The sequence below is a fragment of the Clytia hemisphaerica genome, unplaced genomic scaffold (genome assembly GCF_902728285.1).
Source record: "Clytia hemisphaerica strain Z4C2 unplaced genomic scaffold, Clytia hemisphaerica genome assembly, whole genome shotgun sequence".
Lineage (NCBI taxonomy): Eukaryota > Metazoa > Cnidaria > Hydrozoa > Leptothecata > Clytiidae > Clytia > Clytia hemisphaerica.
This window is the reverse complement of record NW_027103292.1, coordinates 146,403-173,722: the sequence shown is the minus strand read 5'-3', so window position 1 is coordinate 173,722 and position 27,320 is coordinate 146,403. Positions and strand designations below refer to the sequence as shown.

The window sequence follows — 27,320 nt, the reverse complement described above, 5'->3', positions numbered from 1 at the left end:
TAACTCAGTCATCTTCAGTTCATTAAAATTACTTTGACCTACACGTTTTTTGAAAGAACAAACTATATAAGAACATAATCAGCGGGGATGCATAATCAGCGTATACTTACAGTAGAATAATCATTATGTTCATTATGTTCGTGAAAAAGACAACTTTCTTTCTTTTGTTATATTTATTGTTTGCATGGTTATATTTCGCATTCTAGTTTTTATTCGGCATAATTCGTGAATTTGATCGTTTAGTATGTTTGTAAATTGTTCTTTACAGAAAGATCAATATTTCTGCCACGCTACAGTAACCATTACGCAAAACCAAAAGTGAAAAGGAAGAGTTGCATTACTCACAGTATATACTTAAAGAAAGCCACGTAAATTTGAATTGAATTTTTGGGAATTTGAGTGGCTTCGAAATGAGGCTGTTATCGGTTTTATTTTTTGTTGGCCTGACTTGTAAGTAAATGTTATCATCAATCTTCCCTTTCGTACCTCCCTTTTCTTTCAATATTTCTTCTTTTTATGTTTCAAAAATAAATATTGACAAAATAATTTATTCTCAAATAAGGTAAACCCTTCTAAATGCTTGCGCGTGGGACTATACTTTTACACGGTTTTTTTTAAGAATATTCTTGATGAGATTGGGACAAGCTGGAGTTTTATACAAGCTCTTTCTTGATTTGGTTGGTCGTTAGCCTGTAATAAAACAATTTTGTTACTTTTTCTAAAGAACGCGTCATCTCTATTACTTTAAATGACCAATTAGTGAAGTATCTTATAAAAACTCCAGGACATCTCATGAGATTGGCAAAAAAAATAAGAATATGCTAAGAATATCACCATCATGGAATTTTGCAACTGAACCTAAGAATGCCAGTTTTTAGAGAATTTTATCTGTAAATTGCCAATTATTCCCCAGCAATGTTAAGAGCTTTCACAAAAATGCCAAATCTTCGCGCAAGGTATGTATTACAGTTGCGCAAATTGCCTTTAAAAAAAAAAAAAAAGTTTCGAAAATTCTTATCGTAAAAAAGTCGTTAGAAAAGAACAAAGAACGAAAAGAAGCGAAAGAGATAGAGGTTAAATCTTATGTCGTAAAAGCTTCAGATAGTTATGTTGGTTTTGTAGCAGTATAACCAATGGATGGATATTTTTCTATTAAACCCATCCTTTCTTTTTTCATTTTAGCCTATGTCCAGTCAAAGGCATGCGATGCAGGTGGTGCTATTTCCGCCTGTCGATCCGCCTGTCCGGCCGAAGTTGAAGAAGAAGTAGTAACCGATGTCTGCGTCAAGGCCAAACCAAAATGTTGTAAATCCTTGTGTGCTGGTCCAGGGTCCATGTGTCTTGCTGCTGGCTCTGTATGCCCTGATGGTACTGTAGGTGCTGTAGCGCTTACCCCCTGCCCACTTGGTGGTGTCTGCTGCCAGGGTCCACCTGCTCCACCAGATTGGCCTGTGGACTACCCATGGCCCCCAATGGAATGGCCACCAAATTACGTATTCCCTGTCGCTTGGCTCGAAAGATATGATTACCTTCCATATTACTGGCCTAAACCACCAAGTTCAGTATGGCCAAAAGGTGCTGATCCTGTCCCTGTAGCTGATGCTCCTGAACCTTCAAATGATGCTCCCGAAGCACCTGCCGACCCTCTAGCAGCCCCTGCACCTGCCCCTGCCCCTGAGGCTCCAGAAGCCTCCGAACCTGCTGACGCACCTGAAGCTACAGAGGCGCCGGAAGCTTCAGAAACAGCTGAGGAAGCTGAACAAACGGAGCAGCCAGACGCAGCACCCGAACAACCAGAAGCATCCGAACCACCAAAAGAGGCAGATCAACCTGACGCACAGCCAGACGTCCCAGAGCAACAAGACTCAGCACCAGAGCAACCCGAAACATCCGAACAACCAGCTGCTGATGCTCCAGCCCAAACAGATCCACCTGCTCCCGCTCCCGCTCCCGCTCCGGAACCACAACAGCCAGAAGAAAACAAAGACAACAAGAAACAAGCCAGTAAGTATTTCAACAGTTTCTCAACAGGCAGTTATGATGAACTTTTTATGTATCAACAATGATCCCAGGCTTCAAACTTTCAATAATTGTCATCTACAATTTTCCCCGTGTATCCCAGGTTTTATTTACGTTACTGATTGACGCCAGAGAATATTAAAAGCTGATAATACGCAGGGAACGAGGTTGCAATCTTTACTGATTGGTACTTCGCATTTTCATTTGATTTTTAAGTTCTTGAAAGTTTTCTATAAATGATAGCGTCAAATCCAAAATCTTTTTCATTTCCAGAATTCTTGAAGAAGAAGACCAAAAAATCGAAGAAGAATAAGAAAGCTAAAAAGTCAAAAAAGCACCATTAATTTATGGCAAACATCAACCATACTTATAAGTAGAAGTTTAAATTATAGCTATTTAGGAAGATAATTCGTTTTTTGTAATATGTTTTATGATTTTTTTGTAAGATATTTGTATCTAGAATGTCTAGCTAATCGTTTTACTTGGGAACGATGATTTTGTTGTTTAGGAGAGGTTATCTTTTTGTTCCCAGGAAAACCGTTTAGAAGGTATACTTCTATACTTGAAAACGGTTCAATTAGCTTTGCATTCTCAAACATTTTTTTCTCGTTGAAAATATATGTATATGTATTATCTGTAAGAATCGTCAAAAAAGACTTTCTTGATTTGGTCATGGAACAGAGTTACAGATAGAACGTTCAATATTATATATTAATTTTCTCATCCCCGCGGAAACGTTCCTGGCATTCCCGTTCCCGAAAAAATATTTCTATTGCTACGTGGACAATGCAGACTCTGGAGTGTTGATCTTTTTCCGTTGTAAAGTTTCTTCAGGAAATATTTCCCCAGATATGAGAAAATTAAGCCATCCTACGGTAATAGTTATTTTGAGTCAATAGACCTTTTCATAAATTACGTCACAAACATCACTTGCCTCGCATTCGAACGATTGCCATGGTGATCATAGCCCTTGAGACAATGATTTTTTATGAATAGAAAGTAGTTTTAATAAAATCCGCTGGGAGTTAATCACCATGGCCATAATTTCAAAGCGAGGCAAGTGATGTAATCTATGAAAAGGTCTATTAGACAGGCAGCTGACGACATCTAAAATCTGGACGTCTTTGGGACAAACGTCGAGTTGATTTTTCTTGTTCCCATATATCTACTGATCCTAAAAATTTTACTCGGCGTCCGAAAATTTATTTAACGGACATGTCCGGTAGTAATTTGTCAAATGATGACGTCACCACCAAAAGTGAAAATTTGATTTCAGCATATAATAACGATATATATACCATTCGACGCATTTTTCGCCCTAGATTCTAAATCACATCAGTCTCAATAGGTAAAAATTTAGATTTCAAAAGTTATGACTTAAATTTGACATGTGATTTTGGTCAATCATGACCCTCTCACCCCCTAAAAATGTCAAATTTCAACGTCATCAAATCGAAAAACAATTTACACCATTCGAAAGCTCGTCAAAAACTATATAGAAGACAATTAAACGGGTATATTCGATTTCTCAGTCTAACTCGAGAAAATTGAGATCGTAATTCCTTATAAAATGAGGCATTTTTTCAAAAATGACGTCATAGAAGAGCTAGGGACCTCAATAACTTTTCATATTCAAATTTTTACTTATTAAGATTGATGTGATTTGAAATCTACATAAAAAAACGCTTCAAATGAAATTTTGCAACATCAATTTTTCACTTTTGCTTGTGACGTCATCAATTGATAAATTATTCTCGGACACGTCCGGTAAAGATTTTTAAACACGCCGAGTAAATTTTTCTGACTCTCTAAACTATAAAGATTTCTAAATAAATACTCAATATTTGTCCCTCGAATTTTCACTGATTCACTTTTTTTGATGTATCAGCTGCCTGTCTATATCAATACAATTTTGAGCATCTTTCTGTACCTAACTATTTCGTTTTTTACTTAGTCAATTGTAATTTATTGATTATGTATAAAAACAAAATAAATTCTAAATACTATTAAAATAGCTTCTCATTTTTATCTCAATTTCCACTCATCGGCGTTAAGAGATATACACTTCTTTTATAAGAATATCCATAATTTTTAAAGCCAATGTTCTTTAATTTCACCATTTTCTGAGTATTTTTGTGCGATTTCCCAAGAAATTGGGCGTTTTAGAGTCCATGAAGCCTTAAAATGTTCTTAATATTTTGGCCATCAAAGTCTTATGCTCTTATATAGTTTGTTCTTATAAAAAACATGCAACTAGCGTTTAGCGAAAATGCATCGAAAAAATCAGTTTTATTGACAATTGAATCATGCTTGATGGTGAGCATTGTTATCAATAATGTTTTTGTGTAAAAAACCATAGAGGTATAAAGAAAAACAGGAGTTGAATGTGTCGGTAATTGGTCGTTAAAGTCTTTTGATTTCTTTTATAAAATGTATCAAAAGAAATTCTAAGCTCGCCCGATGAAATAAGACTTTTTAGTAGAACTCGAGTTTGCTATGAACATTCTAATAATCAGTATTGAAGATTCTCGCCTTTTAATATACGAAAATTAGATAAAAATTCGTCCACGAAGCAAGTTTATGTTCCATTTCGCTATCCGTTCAATTTTGTTTTGAAAAGATATTTTCTCAAGCCAGAAAATGAAAAGTTCTTTATAAGCACACACGATTTCAGACTCAATGTGTAGACATAAAGTCGCTGGAGAATTTTGGAGGAAAGTATCAAGCAATAGAGTTCACCTTAAGGAAAACATTGATCGAAAAATCTTATCATTTGACGAAGGATTGCCAAGTTTACAGGCCTTTTTTTAGTCCAAATATTTTCTTACACTGATGTCAGAAACAATGAATCTCGTCTCATCTAATTTCTAAAGCTTAAATGAGCCAATAGGATTTCACCCGTGGATAAAAGAGCTCATTAAAAATGCACAATATATGAGATTATGAGCATGCATACATCGTAACTTTTTTAATCGTAGGGCGAGCTTGGTTACAATAGCATACTTCTCCTGTTTCTTTATACCTCCATGAAAAAACATAGAAATTAATATAAGGAAAAAATCCAATGAAAATCTGCAAACACGGCGATTTCCGGCATTTTCAACCGGAAAAATAATTTTCTCAAAAATCGAAATCGGCCATGTTTTGGGCATTGTTAATACGCATCTTTGAGCAAAAAATCAATGATAAAATCTTGAGAAAAGGCCAAAAAAACAGTTTTTCCGGCATATTTCCGGCATCTTCGGCCGGAAAAAAATGTTTTTTGAAAATCGGGCTTCGCCACATTTTAGGTATTGTCATTTTGCATCATTGTACAAAAAATTAGAAATAAGTAATGACAGGATTTTGCACAAAGTCCAAAAAACCCTATTTTTAAGCAGTTTTTGGCCCAAATTTGCCCAAATATATATTTTTTCGAAAATCGGGCTCCGTCACATTTTGGGCATTACCATTTTGCATCATTGTGCCAAAAATCAGGAAAACTATTGGGCCAATCTCGAGAAAAGTTGGTAACTAACAGACGAACAGACGAACGGACGAACAGAGGTTAATTTATAGGACCTCCACTGGGGTAGGTCCAAAAATCACAACAACAAAGCAAACAGGACATTTAATTATTTAATTAGAATGTGATTTACTGAGACAGAACGATCCAGTCAGAGAAATCCTATCCATTTTTCTAGCTGTAAACAATAGCTTTTGAAATATCCACTCATTAAAAGGAGATGTTTTCCATCCTAGTGTATTGTCATTCGAAACTTTGATAGTATTCTCACTTCCTTAAGTATTCTCACCGAATCATCGAGACAGGGGTGGGATTTCTATTTGAGAGGAAAGGTTTTTCGGGTCCCCAGCTTAAGATTCGATTCAGAAGAAGTAAAAAAACCTGTTAAAAATTCATCGTGTGTAAGATAATATCTTCAAATACAAAATATCAAGAATGGAGCAAAAATTGTATCATTAATTAAATTCTAATTAATAATAATAATAATGGTTGGATGAAATAATTATTTTACAATTTTGAAGATTCATTAACGTTCATCATCAGGTGGTCTTATAAAAACAGTAAAGAATTAAAAGTAAAAAAAAAACAAAATTAATTTGAAAGATTTTAACAGAAAAAAAAATCATTCTAGATTTCTTGCATGAAATCCTACCAGTCCGATTCCAGATGTCAATATTATGGAAAATTATCACTTTTTGCATAATTTCGTAAAATATAATCAATTTATAAAATCTTGGTTTGGATTTTTAACCTCATATCTTATTTCCAAAACCTTGTTTTGAGCTCAAATATCTTTATCGATTGAAGTGATTCTATAAATCTACAGGCGGCAAAAGAGACTTTAGGGGAAAGTCTTAAAAAATTTTATTAAAAAACATCGACGAATCAAACGAGAGAAGAAAGAAAAATTCAGAAAAATGATATCACTTTTAAGTTTTTTAAAAAAATTACCTAATATATCCCAAATATTGTTTCATATTATCATATTACCTCCCGATATAATGTTATTAATTAAAATGAATCAAGGGTGTTTGTTACTGAACTGTATCAAACTGTTTTTCAAATTTTCTTATACACGTTTTTTTTAAGAACCAGTAAATTTTGGCTGACGCTAGACTCTAATCTAAACTCCAATTTTTAGAAATTTTCAGGCTTAAACGTTAAGTTTCTTTTCTTAAAAACTTAAAATGGGTGTAAACTAAAATCAGTACTTTCTTAGTAATTTCGGAAATCCAGGGCTTAGGATTGTTCTTAATTTGTTCTTAGGCCTTTTTCAGCCTTGTGTTTAGTCTTTTCTATGTAGGGGAATAGTTCGGTACAGCCTAAATACTTTAATCATGAATGAATGTATAAGAGCTTTCTGTCGAATTTGTGTTCGGTAAAATAACAGGGTCATTAATATCATCAGATCATCATTTTATAACTACTACAAAAATAAATTTCTTAAAATCGAGGAAAAAAACGGAAAAAAAAATCTAAATCGGTAAAAAAATGTTTTGAGAACATAAAGATCAAAATCCCGAGCAAGCCTTTTAAGATTTCGAATCTATCATGAGAAAATATCGAAAGTATTTCAACAAATCAAACTTATAAGCATTCGTTAGCAACATCTTTTCATCTGTCAAGATTGATAAAAGGTTTAGATCAGGGACGTTGACCATTTCGGTTCTAATTTGATAATATTAATAACAATCTTATACTTACTTAAAATTCATTAACTTAAAAAATCATCATTTTTATCAATTGGTGGAGGTTTTGACATTGCAGCAGGTGATGAAGAGGGACCGGCGGTAAGGTAGCCCGCTGTTTGGACAGGTCCGGTCAGATAACCAGCAATATTGTTATCAGATAAGAAGAGGTCGTGTTTTTGGTCACGGAACGAAGACCAGACCGGCGAAGCTTCCAAAATTTGGTTCACCTGAATTGACAATAAAATTTTGATGTTTAATTAAAAATTTTGTGATAAATGTCTTCATACGGCGAAAAGAGGCTTTAAATATGGGTTTCCTTGGAGCTCGAACTTTACAGTTCTTGAATACAAAATTATGATTAGGATCTCTACCGCTCACTTTTGAGGGCAAGGATCCGGCTTTGACAGTAACATAAATTTACCGGTTCAAAACTTTTCAAAATTTTTAGAAAGTTTTTTTTGATGCTCCGGTGATGGCTCTAGTCAAAGGAAATTTGGAAACCAGGAATTTCATACATCTATTGTTTCATAGTTAGGCTACCATTTTGTAAAAAATAAAGCATCATCAATATACCTGTTCACCGTATGATAAATCACGCATCATGGATTTCAATGCTTTGACAATTTGTGCTTTAGCTCCTGATGCATTCTTCACGTTTTGCAGTGGACTGTCCAAAACCACCAATAAGAACTTCACCAAATCCACTCGTAAAGCCTGTATGTAACGTAACGAATGGATAGAGGATGAATGAATTTAATGAAAAGAAAAGCGAGATTATAAGGATTTATTCCCCTGAAAGTTGCGTACACCAAATATAAACACGGTAAAATTTCTGAACATCAAACTCTCTCATCATTAATCTAAGTAAGATTATGCTTATGAGATCTTTCGGATTATCCTCTTACAGCTAGCTCTCTTTTGAGGGCAGTATTCAGGCTTTGACAGAATATAAATAAGCCGAAACTATGGGATGAGCCGGAGATACTTCACTAATTGGTCATTTGAAGTGATAGAGATGACGCGTTCTTTAGAAAAAGTAACAAAAATGTTTTATTACTGGTTAACGACCAACCAAATCAAATAAGAGCTTGTAAAAACTCCAGCTTGTCCCGAAACTATAGTTTGTCATTTTCCAGGCTCAATGGCTGGATAAGATTACCATGAGACTGGAAAAAAAGACAAAGCCAACTTTTGAGGTATTTAGTTAAATGGAATATTCATCACCTGCTGTACGAGTTCAGTGAAGTTTCGTTCGAACATTCGATTTAATGTTTCAGCAGCCAAACTCATCGCATCTTGGCGTGCTCGCATTGCAACTATCAAAAGTCGAATACTGTCCGTTTGTGCCATCGTCCGTACACAAAGCTGTAAAGAATTGAAATACAGTAGAGTCTCTTTAACTCGAACCTCCATTACTCGAACCTCCATTACTCGAACGTCTCCTTAACTCAAATAAATTTGCTGGTCCCTTCAGTTAACAATGCCATAAACCTTACTCCACAACTCAAAATTTCGAGTTATGGAGAAAAAAAGTCAAAAGTTTAAAGCAAGGGTAAAATGCTTTTTAGGTATGAAACATTGAGGCTCAAATTCGAGAATTAAATTGAAATTATATGCTTAATTTAGATTTTTAATACTTCAAAAAAGATTATCCAAATCAAGTTCATCATCAGTTGCTTAAAATATTCGTCCATTAAAACATTAAGTAACATTATGTGAGATGGAGGCTGATTAGTTCAGTTCTGTACTGTACAGGAAACACTGGTGACTTATGAGCGCAATTATCAATGTCCTCGCCCCGGAAGACACAAACAATAGCACTACTTCTTCTTTTCGTTACATAGTGATAAAGAAGATGTCAAACATGCACTGACCTCATTACTGGATAGGACGTGGACGACTTGTAAAGCAGCTTTGGGTACCGCGTCGTTCGAAGAACCCATCACTTGGAAGATTTGTGGAATATGACCGAGAGATGGTATCTATGGGAAAGAAATGAAACCAAGGGTGTCCGAAAATTGAGTTACAAGAACGTCCGAATTAAAGATCATAATTCAACGTCTCTCCTAGCATTTGCTTACACTGCATTTTAAACAAAAGAAGAAGAACCTAAAACACAACCTAAAAAATGTTGAGAAAGTTATTCATCTTCGTTGTCTTTGTCAGCCTTCTCTCTTTATCATAAAAAGAATATCTTTAAAGTCAATGGTTACAAACTTAGAACCAAGGGTCTGAAAAATAATCTACAAGAGCGTCCGAATCAAAAAAGGGCTGCAAAATAACCTCAAAATGGGGATTTCGAAGTACAGATTAAAAGGGTTTTTAAATATCATTTCTTTGAATAGAATCGGGAAAGCCTAAATTAGCAGACTCTATTTTCAAAGTTGTGGAGAATTTCAGTATTTAGAAGTAACTAACCTGATCAGCTAGTGGAGGTTGTGCGCTAAACAATGAGACGATTGCTTGTGTACACGTCTCCAACATGTCCGTCTAAAAACAACAGAACTGACTGTCAAGATAAAGTGAGCAAAAGTTCTCGTGTAAAAAGCTTCATTTCTCCAATAGGCTTTTTAAGCACGATGAAAAAGCAGTAAAAAAGGAAAAATAATTAGACGAAGTTTCAATTTACACTTTGACTTGGCTTCGTGGTTAGTGCAATGAATTTATCCATCAACGACACCATGAATTCTTTAGGTTTTCGAAGGACCTGAATTAATGAAATCGAATCTTAGTTATTAATTACACATATACTATTAAAAAATTCTGATGATTCTGGGGGAAGACGGTCCAAAAAGACGTGCAAGCTTCTAGAAATTGAGAAATTTGAACCTACTAAAGTTAAAGAAGTGTGAAACTATAAGAAAAAGGCGATGAAAAATGTGAGAGTTCCTTAAGACCCTTAGAAGAAATATTTGAAAGGTCAACTCTCTTCAATTCGAACCTCCACGATTCGAATGTTTCTGTAATTCGAACTAAAATGTTGGTCCCCTCAGTTGGAAAGTAGTATAAAATACTTTCTGTAATTCGAATCTTTCTATAATTCGAAGAAAATTACTGGTCATTTGAAGATCGAATTAGAGAGAGAGTTAACTGTATCACTAACGAATAAGAAACCAGAGAATACATACCCAGTTCGGTTGTGAGATGAAGAGGCGTAAGAAAACACCTCCAACCACAAATTCCTCTGAAACGTCATCCAATGTGATCATGAACGTGTCTGGAAGCTAGAATGAATGAATGAATGAAAAATTAACGAATGAAGAAACGAAGTGACGAACGAGTGAATGAGAAGAATAAACGAATAATGAACTAGGAGTCACGAAATTCGTGTTGGGAATATCGAAAGGATCATCATCGGTGAACTCTCTGGATTGGTAACGAATGGTTGTTCTTCAATGACATCTTGAGTTCTCCAGGCAAAGGATGACTGGTGGCCAGCTTGCCTCAATTCAGGAAGCGGACAAGGGAAACAGGAACTTACCCTCCAAGTAGCGTATGGATCATCTTTCTGGATTTGATAATGTCTGTAAGGAAGACAGAAAAGAATGAATTAATATCATACGACTTACATTAACCATCACATGTCATTCTCAAAGAAATTTGAAAATAATTGGCATGTTTATTTTCTAGAATTTCCCAAGTGTGTGTGCTGTCTGCAATTTCGAGGATGGCGGGGTGACTGAAGGGATTTGGAACACCCCGCAATTTTGATCTTAAACATCGAGGACGCGACTGTGTAAGTGCTAATTTACCGTCGTCCTCAGTTAATCAGGATCTAAACAAATCAGAAGTTAACTGTCTCCGTTGCAGAAAAACACGGAAGTTTAAACTCGATGTTGTATTTTGTTGAGCCTGGCAATATTTGGGCTACTTACGCGTCTTTGAATTTTTGTGAAGTTTGAGAGACTTTTTCACGAGCATCGTCATTCCATATCAACTCCGGATTCTCATGGTTTGCTGAAAAAAAAAAGATTCAGTTACAAAAAAACCTTTTGTATTCCCATCCTAACAGTTAAATTAGCACATTTATTTGCTTAAAATTTTCAACCTCATGCATTTTCATTTTCTCATCCAATAAGTCCTTTGAAATCAGATCGATATAGAGCCTGAAACATGCATTTGCGATTTTCTCTCCCGATTTTTCAGACATGGGTACTGCAAGAGCTTCAAAATCGTCTTGAAAAACACCTTGAACACCAGAGAAATGATTGAATGGTTCAGAAACTTGCCGTTGTTTCAGGTAATGCATTTTGACTTGGATTTTGTGGAGAAAATTGAGATTGATTTACGGAAATTCCAGAAACACAAGAAATGCTGAAAACACACCACCTCGAGAGGTAGGGTGTTTCTCGGAAATGATTTTTGCTAAAAACAACCAAAAAAGTCATGAAAGGTTCAGAAAGAGTGTTCCAGGCAAAAGTGTTTTCAGGGTTTTTGGGACTTTTTTGACATGAAAGGTTCAGGCTCATAGGCAGTGACTGGAGTTGATGCAGGTTTACACTTTCAAAAGTACACATCTTGTGAAAATACCAAGAGAAGACCACGAAAAGACAATAATTCTTCATTTCTTGCCTTTGATTTGAAACGTCCACGATGACAAGAAACAGGAGGGCGAAACCTTTTAATCGAATTTTCATTTCCTACCTTCAAACATTTGCACGGAAGCCTCGGGAGAATCCCGCATAGCCTCCATGAAGATGACCGGTAAAAATTTGGACAGTGTAATCCGGACTTTAGGTCCCACCAATTTATCGGACATCATCTTGGAGAAAAGTTCAGCAGTGCGTGAACGGACTGGTGAGTTGGTTGAATTGCAGAATAAGTCCAAAAGGTAAATCAAGGCTCCTGAAAAAAAAGCGAATAATTTGGACCAGCGTCTACATTTGATCGAAAGCAATAGAATTGGACATTCTTTTTTATACAAAGCAAATTTGACAAAAGACTTGAACTTGCACAACCATGAAAACAGGGAAAGTTATTTTTCTTATACTTAAAAAAGCTGCTATTTCAATCGATCCAATGATGTGTTACGGGAAGATAAATTGAAGTGTCTCCGTGCTAAGGACTATGGATACCAAAGGAACTTTTAAATTGATGAATGAGAATATTTATACTTAGAGATCTTTAACTAAGTAAACGTTTTGGGAAAGAGCACCAATTACACAAACGTCCTGAGACCGCTAAGGGGCTCACTGTCTTTGAAACTCAAAGCATCTACCAATGGCAAAACCCATAATTGTGAAAGTTGCGCAATGTGGGGCGCTGTACAACAATAATGGTGGTGATGTGAAAGCTTAACTCACCTTTGGCCATTGCTTCTTTGACGACTTTGGTGTTGGACATCAACGCGTATAAAGTGTCCAGTACCAAGAGACGAGCTGTAAGAAAGACAATGATTCAATATCGTTGGAAAGATATCAAGTGGTCTATCGTAGTTTCGGTCCTTAAAGGTTAATCTTTTCAAGCTTCCCAAAGTGTACCGAAACGGTCAACATGGTCGACAATTTGGTCTTATAATTGAGCAAAAGAATTTTTTCAATGTACCATAAGGATAATTTTTTGTTTTTTCACATAAGATCGTCTAAAATCTGTATCTTCTGGGACGGGTTTTCTTTGTTCACGATGTTATTTTAAAGATTTCATGGAGAGGGACTGTTGAACCTGGACAATTATCTACTTTAAGGGCAGAAACTTTTGCGGGCAGAAACTTTTTTGATCCTTTTTCGCGAAAGTTTCTGCCAGGTAAGAAATTAAACCTGAAAAACGCGAACATTTTTTTCGTGAAAATAAACTTTCCTGCTCAGTTTTGCACTGTTTGCTAAATTTTTGCGTGTTTTATGAGTTTTTGTTACCAAAAAAGGTTTTATATGAATTCGCGAAAGTTCTATCTGTGAAACTTCGGCTAAAACCATAATTCGCGAAACTTAAATTCGCTAAATATTGCGACTTTTTGATTTCGCGAAACTTTCTGCCCGCAAAACTTTCTACCCTTAAAGTAGTCAAACAAAACTCACAAGATGGCAGCGTATTGAGTGTCAGCAGAAGATAAGCCAAGACATCAGCATCAGCAATACTTTGAACACACTTTCCATTCCCTGTGACAGTGGAAATCACTTCCAATGCCAACTTTTGTAATTTCTCGGCACCGGTCAATCGTAACAGGGAGAATAAAAGTTTAAAATGACCGATACAACGCACTTCGACACCTGAAAAATATTTTGAAATTATTTCAACAAAAACATGCAAAAAGTTTCAAGAAAAAATCAATCGAACAGTAAGAAAGAAGAAGCGCTCCAATATTTGAAAAAACAATCTGATACGATCAAAAGAGCTTTCAAACTGTATCTTCTTACTCTTTGTAAAGTAAAAGTAATATTGTACCTGGATTTGCTTTGATAACATTACGTAGTGCTTCAAGAGCCATTCCGATTTTATCTAAACGTGCCGTGTGTTGACTTGTTTTGCTAGTGTCAATGTCAGAAGCTGTCAAAGCCATCAATGAATGAAGGTACTAAACGTTATGGAAACAAAAATGGTCGAATTACAAATTCAAGTTTCTTGGAAATACTCTACAATCGAATTTACAACGATTGTCGACGATGAGCTTTTCCAGAAAAGTCTTTTACCCCCACTGTTGAGGATATTGATTTTTCGAAGTATCGATGGATATCCTACTTTATTAGTAAAGACCCCCTGGATATCAACTCTTAAAAATATGCTCAACCCCCTGGATATCCTCTCTTATAAAGATGCTTACCCCTTGGACATCGTATTTTCTACTTAAAAAGACACATTACCTTTTGAATATCCGCTCCCTTGTAGATATTTAACCCACTGGATATCCACTTTTGAACAAAAATCGTTAACCCCCTGGATATCCGATATCCTCAACAGGGGGGCACGGACTATTTCTGGAAAACCCAATTGTGTTCAGACATCGATTACAGTTGTAGCTCAAACTAAGAAGAGGAACATATAAATATCTAAGGAGATGAAATTTAAATATTCAGAGACGTAAAAAACAGACATTGAAAGGTAGGGAAAGAGCATGCTTTGCTGAAAAGAGAATATTGAAGGCGTCCATGAAAATGTTTAAAGGAGGGTTTAGCTTCCGTATCTATTTCCGTGATGAAGCCGATACTGGAGTTATTCACTCTACTTCCATTATTCTAGTAAACATGCTTTCAAAGGATATTTCAACGTACTTCGATTCATTTAAATATAACAAGGATTCCATTGGTAGGAACCCGTCCAAAAACTATATGACAAATAGGAAAAGGTATATTTAAGAATTACTGAAATCTGTATTAAATCTAGTTTCTAGATATGCGAAGAAGGGTATTTTTCACTTGTGGAAACATTTTCTCTGTGAATTGGGAAATTCCCTGGCCTCCATATTTATACAGAAAAGGAGTCCGAAGTACAATAAACGCATAAAGATGCCGTTTTGAAGATGTTTTTTTCATAATCAAGACACGTTTTTTTATAAGAGCATCGAAAATTTTTGAAGCCTTAGGATGTTCTTAACTTTGAGTTTTAAGCCTAAAAATCTTCCTAACATGTTCTTATTTATACCACTTTCTGAGTATTTTTGTTCACTTTCCTAAGAAATCAGGGTGTTTTAGAGTCTACAAAGCCTTTAAAATGTTCGTATATAGTTTGTTCTTATAAAATAATGTGGCGTAGTGGTGTGGTGGTCATCGCTCTCGACTCCCGTATGGGAGACCGGAGTTCGATTCCCACTGTAGTACTACGGTTCACTTGGCAAATGAACACACGTTCGCCCGGGTCAACCCATACCATGTGAGAGGAATTGGGTACCACTACTCTGATACAAGAGTGTGGGTGATATGCCTAGCATTGTGGTGTGTGGTGTCATTTATCCCGTTCCGCGCCTGCGACAAGCAATATGCTCTCCCGCGTGGTTCGAGTGTCATCACTATGCATCATGGTATCTGCGTCTCGCGTGCACAGAACCAGCGGTGTCTGGGCAGAGCTAAGCGTTCCAAATCGAAAGAGGAGAAGTTCCTACATCGCAAGGAGTAGGACCCATTCCCCAGTGGGGAGGGCTCATATCATCATATAAAAGAACGTGTACTTCTAATACACTTCAACACAAACCTGTGCTTGTGATCCAAGGTAATCGATGAGATTCTCGCCAAATTTATTTGGATCCTAAAAGTATAGGAAAGATCATCATCCAGTTATAGATCATGGAAAAGAAGTACAATGTCAACTGCGTTCGAGTTGGTGAATTTTGATTTCCCAAGCAAGAAGAAGTGACGCCTTAAGATAACATTCAGGATGAAGAATCGAATTTAGCACTCTCTTTGTTTTCGCTATACACTTTTCGAATTCTGGCGGTAACTTCCAATCCAACGTTTGTATAAAAACTTTTATAAGTAATTTGATAACAGCAATGCGGCCATGGCGTTCTAAATCTAGAATGATGCTCAAAATAGCCTTCTGCAGTAACTTTTTTGATTTAAGGTACTTTAGACTTAGACAAATTCTGTTTCATTGAAAAAAAGTATGTATCAACTTAATCGCTTAATCGTACAAATTTGGCCCTACCTCTAGCGGGAAGGTTGGTTGTTCATTGTAGATTCGAACGAAAATTTCGCCCACTATAAGTTCTTGAACGTGAATGTCGAAAGTGAATTCTGCTCCAAAAGCCTCGTCGATTTTACCCTATAACACAAATAACCACCAAGGGATAAATCTAATTAATGGTAGAACAAACAAAATGAACAAACTGTGGGATGATGGAAATGAAAATTCCTATGGAAATAATGTACAAAAAGCTTTCTACTTCAAGATAGAGAAGGCTGATGGCATCTACTAAGTTTCCCCATAAGGTAGTAAGTATATGGAGCAAAAATCCGTTGGTGAATTTTGAGCAGCTTTGTAGAGGAATATTGAGGCCATTCAATTAAGAAAGACTAAGTTAGGGAGATAGTGAGGTTAAATTGAATGATCATGGTAGAGGACTGAAGAGATCATTAATACACTGTTCAATGTAATGCAAGAAAACTTACAGATTTCGTGGCTTCTTCATTTTGTTCAAGGAAATCTGTCAGTTCTGCACGAGTGCCATTGTCCCATATCAAGTAAGGGTTTTGAATGTTTGAATTCAAAAGTTTCAATATCTAGAAAGAAAAAGAAAATTTCATGCTTCACTGAAGTAGGGGAAAGTTTGATCTAAAGCATGAACACGAAATTATTGACAACTAGTCAACGCCCAAGAGAAAAAAGACAATCCTTCCAAAAATAACTTGTTATGGGAAAAGTGAACCTACATCGTCTGCTGGTTCTTTTGCCAGTTTGCGAGCCACAAAGGGCGTTAACAGCGCGTTTAAGGATTTCTGTACAGCAGGGTTATCGGGCGTTTTATCATCGCCATCAAGATATCCGCCCATGCGAGCCAGAGCTTTGATGCTGTTTCGAGCGAGGTTGTTATTGACTTCTTGTTGGTTGGAGTCAGAAGACACTTCTACACCTGACTCGACCAGCGTGTAATCATAGTTGAACATGAATTGAAGTAAACTCCATAAAGCGCCACACTGGAAAATTGAAAATGAAAGAAATTACAACAGGGTCTATAGCAGGATCATTGAGTAATCTTCAACCTTTCACAAGCGTAAAAATGTGAGCCTTTAGATTTGCGCCGCATTTAGAATGACTAATTGAATCTAGCCCTTCCTTTTTTTTAAGCGGCATATTTTTCGAAATCTGGTGATGGGTTTTACTTTAAATCTGACGTTCGTGTGAAAACCACACAGTTAATTTGTTTTAGATGGGAAATAAGTGGATTCATTTCGCATCAAAGAGTTTCAATGAACAGGATCACGAGATAAAGCAATTGAAGAAAAATTGTACGAAACTCAACCTTGAGCTAGTAAATCTGTTATCAGACTTCCTGAGCTGACTTTCCAAGCCATTTTCAGAAATCGAAAAATTGTATAACAATTGAGTCAGAATTTCATTTTGATTTCAAAAATACATTGAAAAACATAAGCAATAATTTCTTTTTTCTTTTTGTTAAGACTTCATTGAAACATGTAACCCGTTGAAGAAAGCGCCGAAACCTAGATATGACAGTTCCTTATCCTTTATCGCAGCACTTTGTGTAAAACACACGTACAGTAAAAAAATCCAACTCACTTGTAAAGAATGTGTTTGTAGCCAAAAGTCGACAGCAAAATTGGAAAGACATTGAACGACCAAACAACACAACGCATTCAATTTCTGTAAATGGAAAAGAATAAGCATTAGAAAGCCACAATATACATTGAATTTGGACGTACATAGACCACAAGGTTTCCCTTTCAATGATTCAGTGGACTTCCGTAAGGGATGTCCGTCGAAAATCGAGAATATGAACACTCATTTTAAAGGCGAACAGACCCGACCGAGGAATTACCATTACTGCTGGGTTCCCCACCCCATAGCAAATTTGGTCAAAATTTGGTCAAATTGGGAAAATCCCTAAAGTTTCAGCTCACACGAGTAATTGAGTTTGATTTCATCTCTATTCGAAATTCAATGGAAAGAAATTGCACTCTAAAACCAACCCACTGGATCTTTGACCTAGGGGCCAATGAAATGCGTTGAGAAAGCATTTAATGAAAGAGAATAAATGAGAGAGATTTCATGAAGAATCTGATCATTCACTGAGAAAGTGAGAAATGGTCGAAAAAAGGGTCAAATACAAGTTGCCATAGGATAAAGTAAGCCCGGGGGGGGGGGCAGTCAGGCAAATTGACTGACGGGTATGTGGGGCGGTTAAGGGTAAGTTTTTCGAAATATCAGAAATGCACTGTAATAATGGTGGAAATTTCACCGATTTTTTTCTGCACTGTAAGGGTGCGATTCTAAAAGCCATTTTTTTTGCCGCACATACCGTCAGTTGCTAAAAACCCACTGCCCCCCCCCCGGGAGTAAGCTATAAACTTGTGAAATGTAAAGATTAAGAAACAGAAGATTCCACTTGATAGATACCTTGAAGCGCAGTATACCACACAGCCGGTTAACAATTTCAGGCATTTCTGTGATCTTTTCACGACAGCCTTCAAATTGAGCGGCCACTGAGTAACATCTTGAAATGTGTGACGTAATTTGGACAGGCACATCCTCCATCTTGCTGTCTTCACTGAGGACGAGGATGCAACGTTCCAAAGCTTCTTGTAAGTGCTCGATACCTAAAATGGTAGCGTTGTAGAGAAAATCGAATTCTACTATTTGATTCCCGATAATTTTACACCTTAACAAGTGATACTTTTATGGACCTACCTGGTTATGCATTTAACACATATATAATTGATATCTACGTGAGCATATGAACGTTAAACAATCATCACAAATAGTGACGATTTATTAAAATTAGTCGTTTGTTTCTTATAAAAAAAACGTTTAGAAACCAAAATTTCATGCTCTTGAAATATTCTTTCATATTCAAGACTTCGTTAGCAAAAAACATCTATCTCATCAAAAAATTGAGTAATTTGGCTAAGAACATTGATGTATGCTTATTAATGGTGATTCTTATAGATAAAGATGCGTTTTTTGAGCTGAAAGGTTCTTTTTTTACAAAAATCTGCTTGACACATCTTTTACCTACTTTCATGCAAAAAATCAGAAAAAAAACAACGATCCAATATTTCACAAAGTCCAAAAAAACCTTTTTTAGCCGTTTTTTGGCCCATATTTGCCTAAAAACATTTTTTTTTCGAAAATCGAGCTCCGTCACATTCGAGGGTTTATAGTTATGCATTTTTGTGCAAAAAATCATAAAGAATCAAAGAGCCTATCTCGAGAAAAGCTAATACCTATGTAATTGATAATGTGCTTATAAGAAAATATTGAATTTGGTCAGTTTTTCTATAAAAACACGCCAAGCAACCAAAATTTTATGTCTAAACACATAATTGCTTCAAAAGTAAGCCCTCATGCATGAGAAAAAAAAACATATATCTCATAAAAATTGAGTAATTTGACTAAGAACATTAATATATGCTTATTAATAGTGATTCTTATAGATAAACATGCGTTTTTTGAGCCAAAAAATCTTTTTTGCAAAAATCTCCCTGGGCCACCTTTTACCTATGATGGTACCCTACTTTCATGCAAAAAATCAGAAAAAATCAATGATCCAATTTTTGACAAAGTCCAAAAACCCCGTTATTTAGCCGTTTTTTGGCCCAAATTTGCCCTAAAACATTATTTTTTCAAAAATTGGGCTCCGTCACATTCGAGGGTTTATAGTTATGCATCTTTGTGCAAAAAAACATAAAGAATGAAAGAGCCAATCTCGAGAAAAGCTAACGTACCTAAGTAATTGATAATGTGCTTATAAAAAAATATCGAATTTGGCCAGTTTTCCTATAAAAACACGCAAAGCAACCCAAATTTCATGGCTAACACACATATTCTTTAAAAGTAAGCCCTCATGAGCAAAAAAAACATATATCTCATAAAAAAAATTGAGTAATTTGACTAAGAACATTGATGTATGCTTATTAATAGTGATTCTTATAGATAAACATGCGTTTTTTAAGCCAAATAAATTTTTTTGCAAAAATCTGCTTAAGGACATGTTTTTTTTTGACTGTACCAAAATCAGGTTTTCGAAAATCGTGAAAATCACTTTATTTTAATTATTTCGTCATTCGCATGATGAATTTTCCCAAAATTTTGATATGTATTGAGATTTGGGAAGGGCTTTAAAATGAGCTATTTGAAATTTCAAAATTCGGAGTATTTCAGGATTAATTAATCATGGAGTGTTTTGGATCATATCTCACTCCATGACTCATTATTCGGTCCTGAGGAGGTTTCTATGCATGCCTGAGGTAGCCTAAAATCATAAAATAGGCTGAGGAGTAATTTTTTTAAAGGCCGGAGTGAGTTATGATCAAAACAATCATCACGACTTTTTTAATCATTTTTCACTTATTTTAACAATTCCTGTTTTCTTTAGTTTGTTCCTTTCTTATCAACTAAACAAAAATCTCAAATCACCTCCCCGATAGATAGACTTGTCAGGAAAATATATACGATTAGAATTAGCACCTAGATTTCAAAAATGATCAATTTGATCCCATTTTCCTCCGGTTTTTTCCAAAAAAAAGAGGTCGATGTGAAAATTCAATCCTTTAGCTACACCCTGATATAAGTTTCGTATATAAATTGGACACGACAAAGGCCAAATATAGAGCCGACTTTATAAATCCGAAATAGACTATGATTTTTTGCATCCTGAAATACTCCGGATTCAACAAGCAATATCTTAAGTTCCATAAAAGCTATTAAGATCGGACAAAAAGTATCGGACAGAGCTACTAATCTATTTTTTTATTTTTGAATAGCGATAAGAAAGGGTTCAGCTGTCTCTATTAGTGCCGATTTGAACCGGTTTGGTTGAAAATCGGCATTTTGGTACAGTCAAAAAAAAACATGTCCTTAAGCCATCTTTTACCTATGATGGTACCCTACTTTCATGTAAAAAATCAGAAAAAATTAATGATCCAATTTTTCACAAAGTCCAAAAAACTCGTTTTTTAGCCGTTTTTTGGCCCAAATTGGCCCAAAAAGTTTTTTTTTCGAAAATCGGGCTCCGTCACATTCGAGGGTTTATAGTTATGCATCTTTGTGCAAAAAATCATAAAGAATGAAAGAGCCAATCTCGAGAAAAGCTAACGTACCTAAGTAATTGATAATGTGCTTATAAAAAAATATCGAATTTGGCCAGTTTTTCTATAAAAACACGCAAAGCAACCAAAATTTCATGGCTAACACACATATTCTTTAAAAGTAAGCCCTCATGAGCAAAAAAAAAATATATATCTCATAAAAGAAATTGAGTAATTTGACTAAGAACATTGATGTATGCTTATTAATAGTGATTCTTATAGATAAACATGCGTTTTTTAAGCCAAATAAATTTTTTTGCAAAAATCTGCTTAAGCCATCTTTTACCTATGATGGTACCCTACTTTCATGCAAAAAATCAGAAAAAATTAATGATCCAATTTTTCACAAAGTCCAAAAAACCCGTTTTTTAGCCGTTTTTTGGCCCAAATTGGCCCAAAAAATTTTTTTTTCGAAAATCGGGCTCCGTCACATTTTGGCCACCACCATTTTGCACTTTTGTACCAAAAATCAGATGATTCCTATGATTCAATCTCGAGAAAAGCTGGTAACGAACGGACGGACGGACAGAGGTGAATTTATAGGACCTCCACCCCACCGGGGTAGGTCCAAAATTACGACTAAGTGACGAAAATTTTAGGCTTGAACTCTTAGGTCATTGTTGGTTGTTTTTTTGTTTTTTTTTCATGCACTTGAGAGGCTATGTGTTCACGAGGCAATGATTTTGGACATCTGATTCCAATGACACAGATTACATTGGAAAAAATACAACTTTTGACATCGATGTTTTTTCGCTAATGTTGAAGATATAAAGATGGTATAAATCTTTTTCCTGATTTCAAAGGTGATTTGAAGGCTTCTGAAACGTTATTCATTTCAAATTACCGACGTCACTTTATTCAAAATGTCTCTGACGTCAAATACGTTTTTGAAAATGCTACAAATAGAAATTTTTCAATTTTGAACTTTGACTTAACGTTCAGCTTTCTAACAATAAACAAGCGAATATTGTGGTGTTAGAAAGTAGTAATTGTTATTAATTATAAAAAGATGAAGCCTTTATCAAATCGTTTGATATTTGGAACAAACGTTCCGTATTACGGTGCAGGGTATTCCGGTTTCGAACCTGTGATTGGACCGAACCGATACACCCGACCGAAATTGACAGATCGTGAAGCATCTCACTTGCGCTACTTCCGTCGCGAGACTGCTTCGCGGCAAAACAACCGAGCTTTTGGAGAAGAAGAATTTCAACACCTCCAACAGCAAAATGATGGATACGAAGGAGTATTAATTCAACAACTACAAAACCAAAACCACCAACACTACGAGAACCACAATCACGAAAACAACCTTCTTGGACTACCAGCTGACCAACCAATCCACCGTTACCAACTCTTTCCCAACCCCCCGTTTCCACAACAACAAATCGTACAACAGCTTAACGTGCTACAAGTAGCACAACCTCAACCAGAACAACAACCAGAGCCACTCGTTTCACAAGAACCATCAAATCGACCACCCAACAGCTCAACAAAAACCTCCAAAAGACGACGAAATGCCTTCCGAGGAAAACCAAAAATACTGCTTTATGCATAATTTCTTTTTATTGACTTTTTTAGTTTTTTTTCTCCACTGTTCCATTGTTTTTTTCGGTTTTTTCGTTTTTTAGTAATTTTTTCTCATATACCGGATTTTTTTCTTTGTATATACAGCTAAAAATGGATAAATAGGGAAGGTTTAGACAGTGCGTAATAAAATTTGCATTCAAAATTCAACGAACCTTTCAAAAGCAGGAGGTTTATACCAATGGCTATAGCTTTTTGTTTAATAAGCCAAATCTAATGATATTTCGTTCGTTGGAAATATATTTGAGAGTGGAAAGGTTCAACGTTTTTATTTTTGAACGAGAGAAAAATCGAGGACAAAAATTTGTTTTCGATTCTGATTTAGTTCGAAATTGAAATTCTTTTGATCAATCCACTCCCGAATATTCCTCCAACGGGAGTAAAGTCATTCAATTCATGGTTTAAAATTCAAAAGACAAGATCCATTGCAAAATTATTTTGCTTTTGAGAGAACTGGTTCTTTCTGTCTTGCTCCATCGGAAAAACAAAGTTTTCCCTTCAACTAAAAGCAGACATTTCGGTCCCCGCTAACGTTATTACGTAATGTTTAGACGCTCGTCTATTCTGTATACTGAATAAAATATTCAAAAAAGTAAAATGATTTCTTGTCCATTGTCATTGGCCTAAAATTTCGAGCCTTTTGAACTTAAAGGTCTCAACAGACTAGTTTAGATATAAACCAACAAAAATCATAAAAAAGAAATAAGTTTATACCTAAACTATCAACTGACTTCCAGCGAAGAAAATTCAAAATAAAAAGATAGGTAATAGTGCTAAACAGGCTGTCAAAATAATTTTTTCGGACCAAATTGTAACAGGTTTTCAAGCTCATTTGTCCGTGTACCGGGTCCTGAAAGGTTTCTAGAAACTCAAATTGATCTAATAATCGATAGGATAAATGAATAATCCGTATATGAAGTAGTTTTTAGATTCAAACTCAGTCCCGAGCTGCCGAGCCAATCCGCGTCAGAAAAAGACAAATATACTATCGAAATCATATCTTTCAAGGTTTTCAGTTAGTTTGGAAACTCCGATGCCTCATCTATCATTTTCGGATCGATTTCAGAAAATCCAAGAAGAGGATTCTAGCCAATATGGCTTAGAGAAGGTGAACAATGGAATAGACTTTTATCAAAATACTTATTGTCGATAAAAACCTTTTCTTATAAAATAGTGTAATGTTCGACACATGAAATATTAAACCAAGGAGTTAATCAAGGCCTCACAGAAAGGGAAATCTATTTTCAAAACTAGAAACCAAAACAAAATCTACCTTGTTCGCGTCGAAGCTCTTCAGCATTGAGGGCGGAACAGTTGACCGTGTGGTAAGCCAGTTCACAAGCAGCTGGTAACAATGGTGTTTCCTTGTTGAATAATGCGGAATCGCTCGTCTCGATTTGGATGGTCTTAATCAACATTGGATAGCCAGAATATTTGTAAGGTTGCAATACTAAGAGGGAAGTGCGAAACAGTTTTAAAAGAAAGAAACAAAGTCCTCCAGATAAAGTCAATCCCCGCCCATCCGGTAATAACATTTTAAAAGCAATTGAAGGGGAAATTGAACTTCTTAAAAAATTTGATATTGGTCAATATCGAGTTTTTTTTTTAAATTCGTTCATTCGATAATTTTTTTTACTCGCGTGGCATGGCTGTTTTATGGCCTCGTTGTACGGTTTTACTGATAAAAGGTTTCGCTCAGGCTATACAAGGAATCTACAGTCCAGCGATCTCCAAACATTTCATTGCCCTCCTAATAGTTAGGAATATGTTCAATTTAGCCTATCATCGGTTGTTTAGCCTATCAACGCTTATTTAGACGATATTATACAGGATAAGTAGCCTAAAACTAGAAAATTGTAATTTTTTGCCAGCATATTAAAGGTCGTGTCTTTTTTAATACAAATATCATTTCGTTTCTATGCACAAAAATGTTTTATGACCGTTTATTTAACCGATAAGCTATCATCTAAATAACCGCTCCCGCTAAACAACGGATTATTGGCTAATTAGAACATAATCCCAAATGTTTAACAAAACAATGAACTTACCATCCTTGTATCGTTTGAACAAGATACTTTGTGCTTGCAAGACCAGAACAATGTTCTTCGGGTCAGGTCCGTTCGCTTTACTTTTCGCATTCTTGCTGCATAAAAACTCGTAAGCTTTGTTCACTTGTTCGAACATTTCCTACAAAGATACAATGATATATTGAACCGAGGATCGAGACAAAAATATCATTAGATGCTAGAAATCTCCAACATGTTTTGGCCAGGACCGTTTTCAAGATACATTGATACTATGTTGAATTCTAGCGAAGGTCTGTAATTGGTGGTGTCAGCCTATCACAATTCACAATCAATAATCTCCATCTTTTTTTCATTTTTAGCGTGGGCGGTCGCCAATCTGATATCGAATTATACATTTTTGGCCATTTTTAGGCGTCCAATTATAACGCCAAGGGCCCAAAAATAAAGCCAATAAAGGGCCGGTGTAGGGCGGAAAAGGTGAAAGAAATTTTGGACAGGTGTTTGTTGGCCAAATCTTAATCTTAGTATAATTTTGGTTGAGCTAAGAACCTGAGCACATTTGAGAGTATAAAGTATTTATCCAAAAGACAACGGTAGATACATACCCTTCCTTCAGGGTTTTTATCGGGATGGTATTTTTGAGCCAATCGGAAATATGCTTTCCTTACAACACCATCATCACCTCTACAAGAGAAAAAAAGAAGTGATAGATTCAGATACCAGATCTTTGAGCTTGGAGGCAAACTGCAAGTCGCGATTTATTTCGTTATGAACGATTTCTTTATACCTTTTATCTTCAGGGATTTTCAGGATGTCGAAGGCGTCATCGAGTTTCAACTCTGGTGGTTTCTTTTCCACCTCCATTTTCCAGGCTTCAAGAATGTCTTTCAATAGTTTGACCTGATGTACGGAAAACAAAAACAATGTAGAAAATGCACTCTGTGAAAATGTTTTGAGTTCGTTAAGTCTCTTACCAACATTCGATTTAAGAAAATGCAATCAGTCTTAAACTTGAACCACCAAGTTTGAGTTCCTTACTATACGGAAAAGTGGAAACTGGATGAAATAAGGCTCATCCACCTCCATTAATGCAAATTCAAATTTATTTGCAAATCTGAGTTGCGATTCAAGAAAGTGCTCTATACCATCGGCAGAGCGGTATATCAAATTCAAATTTATGTGTATCTGATCTACCGCGCACTTAAAACTGGCGGGCTCTTTGGCGAAAATAACGATTCAAATCTATACATGATATGCATCAAAATTAACCCTTTCTAAATACCAACAGCGTCCTAAATACTTACGGGTTCTTTGATTGGCCAATCGGGATACTTTTGCACATCACAGAGATGTCGAAGATAATAGATGTTGCAGAATAGCTCATTCTCCAATTGCACGTATTGCACTGATGGGATCGGACAATACTATGGTGAGATAAAGATAAGAAGTAAAATCCTTTGATAGATATCCAACTTCACAGTCCCCATTGGAAGGCCAAGCTAAATATTGCTTTTCCGTTTTCACCACTGACCTTTATAAACCCTAGACCAAGGTTTGCCCAAAATCTTTGTTCGGAATTTTTTTGGAAGTGGTATCCTTAAAGCGATTACAGTTTATAAAACTTTGCCTCGCGTCAAACGGCGCTACATCACAAGTGTGCAAAGGAAAGTAGATCTAGCACTCTTGATGTAGTATACCTGACTATTGAGAATTCTTATCATAAGGGTCAACACCTTGAGAAAAACTCCAATCAAAAGATTTTTCGGATCGAATACCGTTCCGTCAATAAAATCATTCAATGGCCCGCGATAAAAATTGGAAATATACAGCCCAGGGATGCCTGATTTGCCGAAGTCTGGTATTTTGGACCATGGATACTTTCCGTAATTGCTACTGTTCAAGAAATCAGGGAAGAATACTGTACTACATCAAGGCCGTACTATGTTCAGTGGACTGACGCATGTTAATTCACCAATTATTAACAATTTCAAAGTTACACCAAAGCATGTTGTCTGTTTACGAAGTGAATTATGTAAACAGAAACTGTGGTCGAAAAGAAGAACTTCAAGACGCTTTGGTGAGAGTGGATTAGTAGTAACCTTACTTCAAATTGACGAATTGATAAATAACCGCTTACCTGATACAGAGCTCGAACGTTGCTCTGTAAACGAGGCGAGAAATCGGAGATATGAGATGCAATTTTCTCAATCATAACACGTCTCATCTCAGTGCTCCAGATAGCTTCAGGTGTCTCGAATTCTCCAAGGTACAATTGAGCGAATTTCTCGACACCATAATTCTCAAGGTACCAAATCATGGCTTCGGGGAGGATAGGGCCTAAGATACTTCGCAGCAGCATCTCCTTTGGTAAACTCTGGTGAAGCAAATAATACAAGTTTTAAACGATACAGATTTGTAAGGTAGCCCTTTCATCAACTAATCAATGGATAATTAACTCTGGATAAAGAGCCTAGACCTAGATCAGTTGGCATAAATTTCTGAAAGGTCAGTTCCACCTTTCCTCGGACAACCTATATAGGTTTTTCAGCTTAGTTCCGCCATTATGGAAGCAAACGTTCGAATCTGCAGTGGCGATCTTTTACGCAAATCGAACCATGATGACAGAAGTTACGTAACTTAACAAAACACTGATCTATGTTATGTTGATGATGATTATAGTTTGTCAATATATAAATATAAAGAGTAGTGTTATTTTAGTATAACCATGAACTTCTAACGACTGGACGGAGAGCTCCTCATATATGCGCGTAGTTTTCATTGTTTCAAATAAATAGGATGA

General features: G+C 35.9%; 2 protein-coding genes across 2 annotated transcripts in view; one reads left to right on the top strand and one right to left on the bottom strand.

Annotated features, from left to right (window-relative positions):
- Nucleotides 1-266: 266 nt before the first annotated feature.
- Nucleotides 267-2,506, top strand: LOC136810662 (uncharacterized). The gene is made up of 3 exons (XM_067067238.1): nt 267-450; nt 1,183-2,004; nt 2,293-2,506. Exons 1-3 carry the CDS (start codon nt 411-413, stop codon nt 2,361-2,363), a joined length of 933 nt encoding a protein of 310 aa, XP_066923339.1. The 5' UTR covers nt 267-410; the 3' UTR covers nt 2,364-2,506.
- Nucleotides 2,507-6,843: 4,337 nt separating this feature from the next.
- LOC136810653 (dnaJ homolog subfamily C member 13-like) overlaps nt 6,844-27,320 on the bottom strand; it is a gene marked incomplete at its 3' end in the record, with an annotated part of 50,946 nt that continues 30,469 nt past the window's right edge. Inside the window, 25 exon segments of the mRNA XM_067067227.1 lie at nt 6,844-7,442; nt 7,789-7,929; nt 8,440-8,580; nt 9,090-9,197; nt 9,634-9,705; nt 9,845-9,922; nt 10,344-10,439; nt 10,697-10,739; nt 11,091-11,172; nt 11,860-12,060; nt 12,519-12,593; nt 13,230-13,421; nt 13,597-13,726; nt 15,337-15,390; nt 15,790-15,906; nt 16,254-16,364; nt 16,515-16,778; nt 17,380-17,463; nt 18,217-18,416; nt 23,767-23,943; nt 24,542-24,680; nt 25,126-25,204; nt 25,308-25,420; nt 25,825-25,944; nt 26,658-26,894. Coding sequence (XP_066923328.1) covers nt 7,239-7,442; nt 7,789-7,929; nt 8,440-8,580; nt 9,090-9,197; nt 9,634-9,705; nt 9,845-9,922; nt 10,344-10,439; nt 10,697-10,739; nt 11,091-11,172; nt 11,860-12,060; nt 12,519-12,593; nt 13,230-13,421; nt 13,597-13,726; nt 15,337-15,390; nt 15,790-15,906; nt 16,254-16,364; nt 16,515-16,778; nt 17,380-17,463; nt 18,217-18,416; nt 23,767-23,943; nt 24,542-24,680; nt 25,126-25,204; nt 25,308-25,420; nt 25,825-25,944; nt 26,658-26,894 — 3,258 coding nt within the window.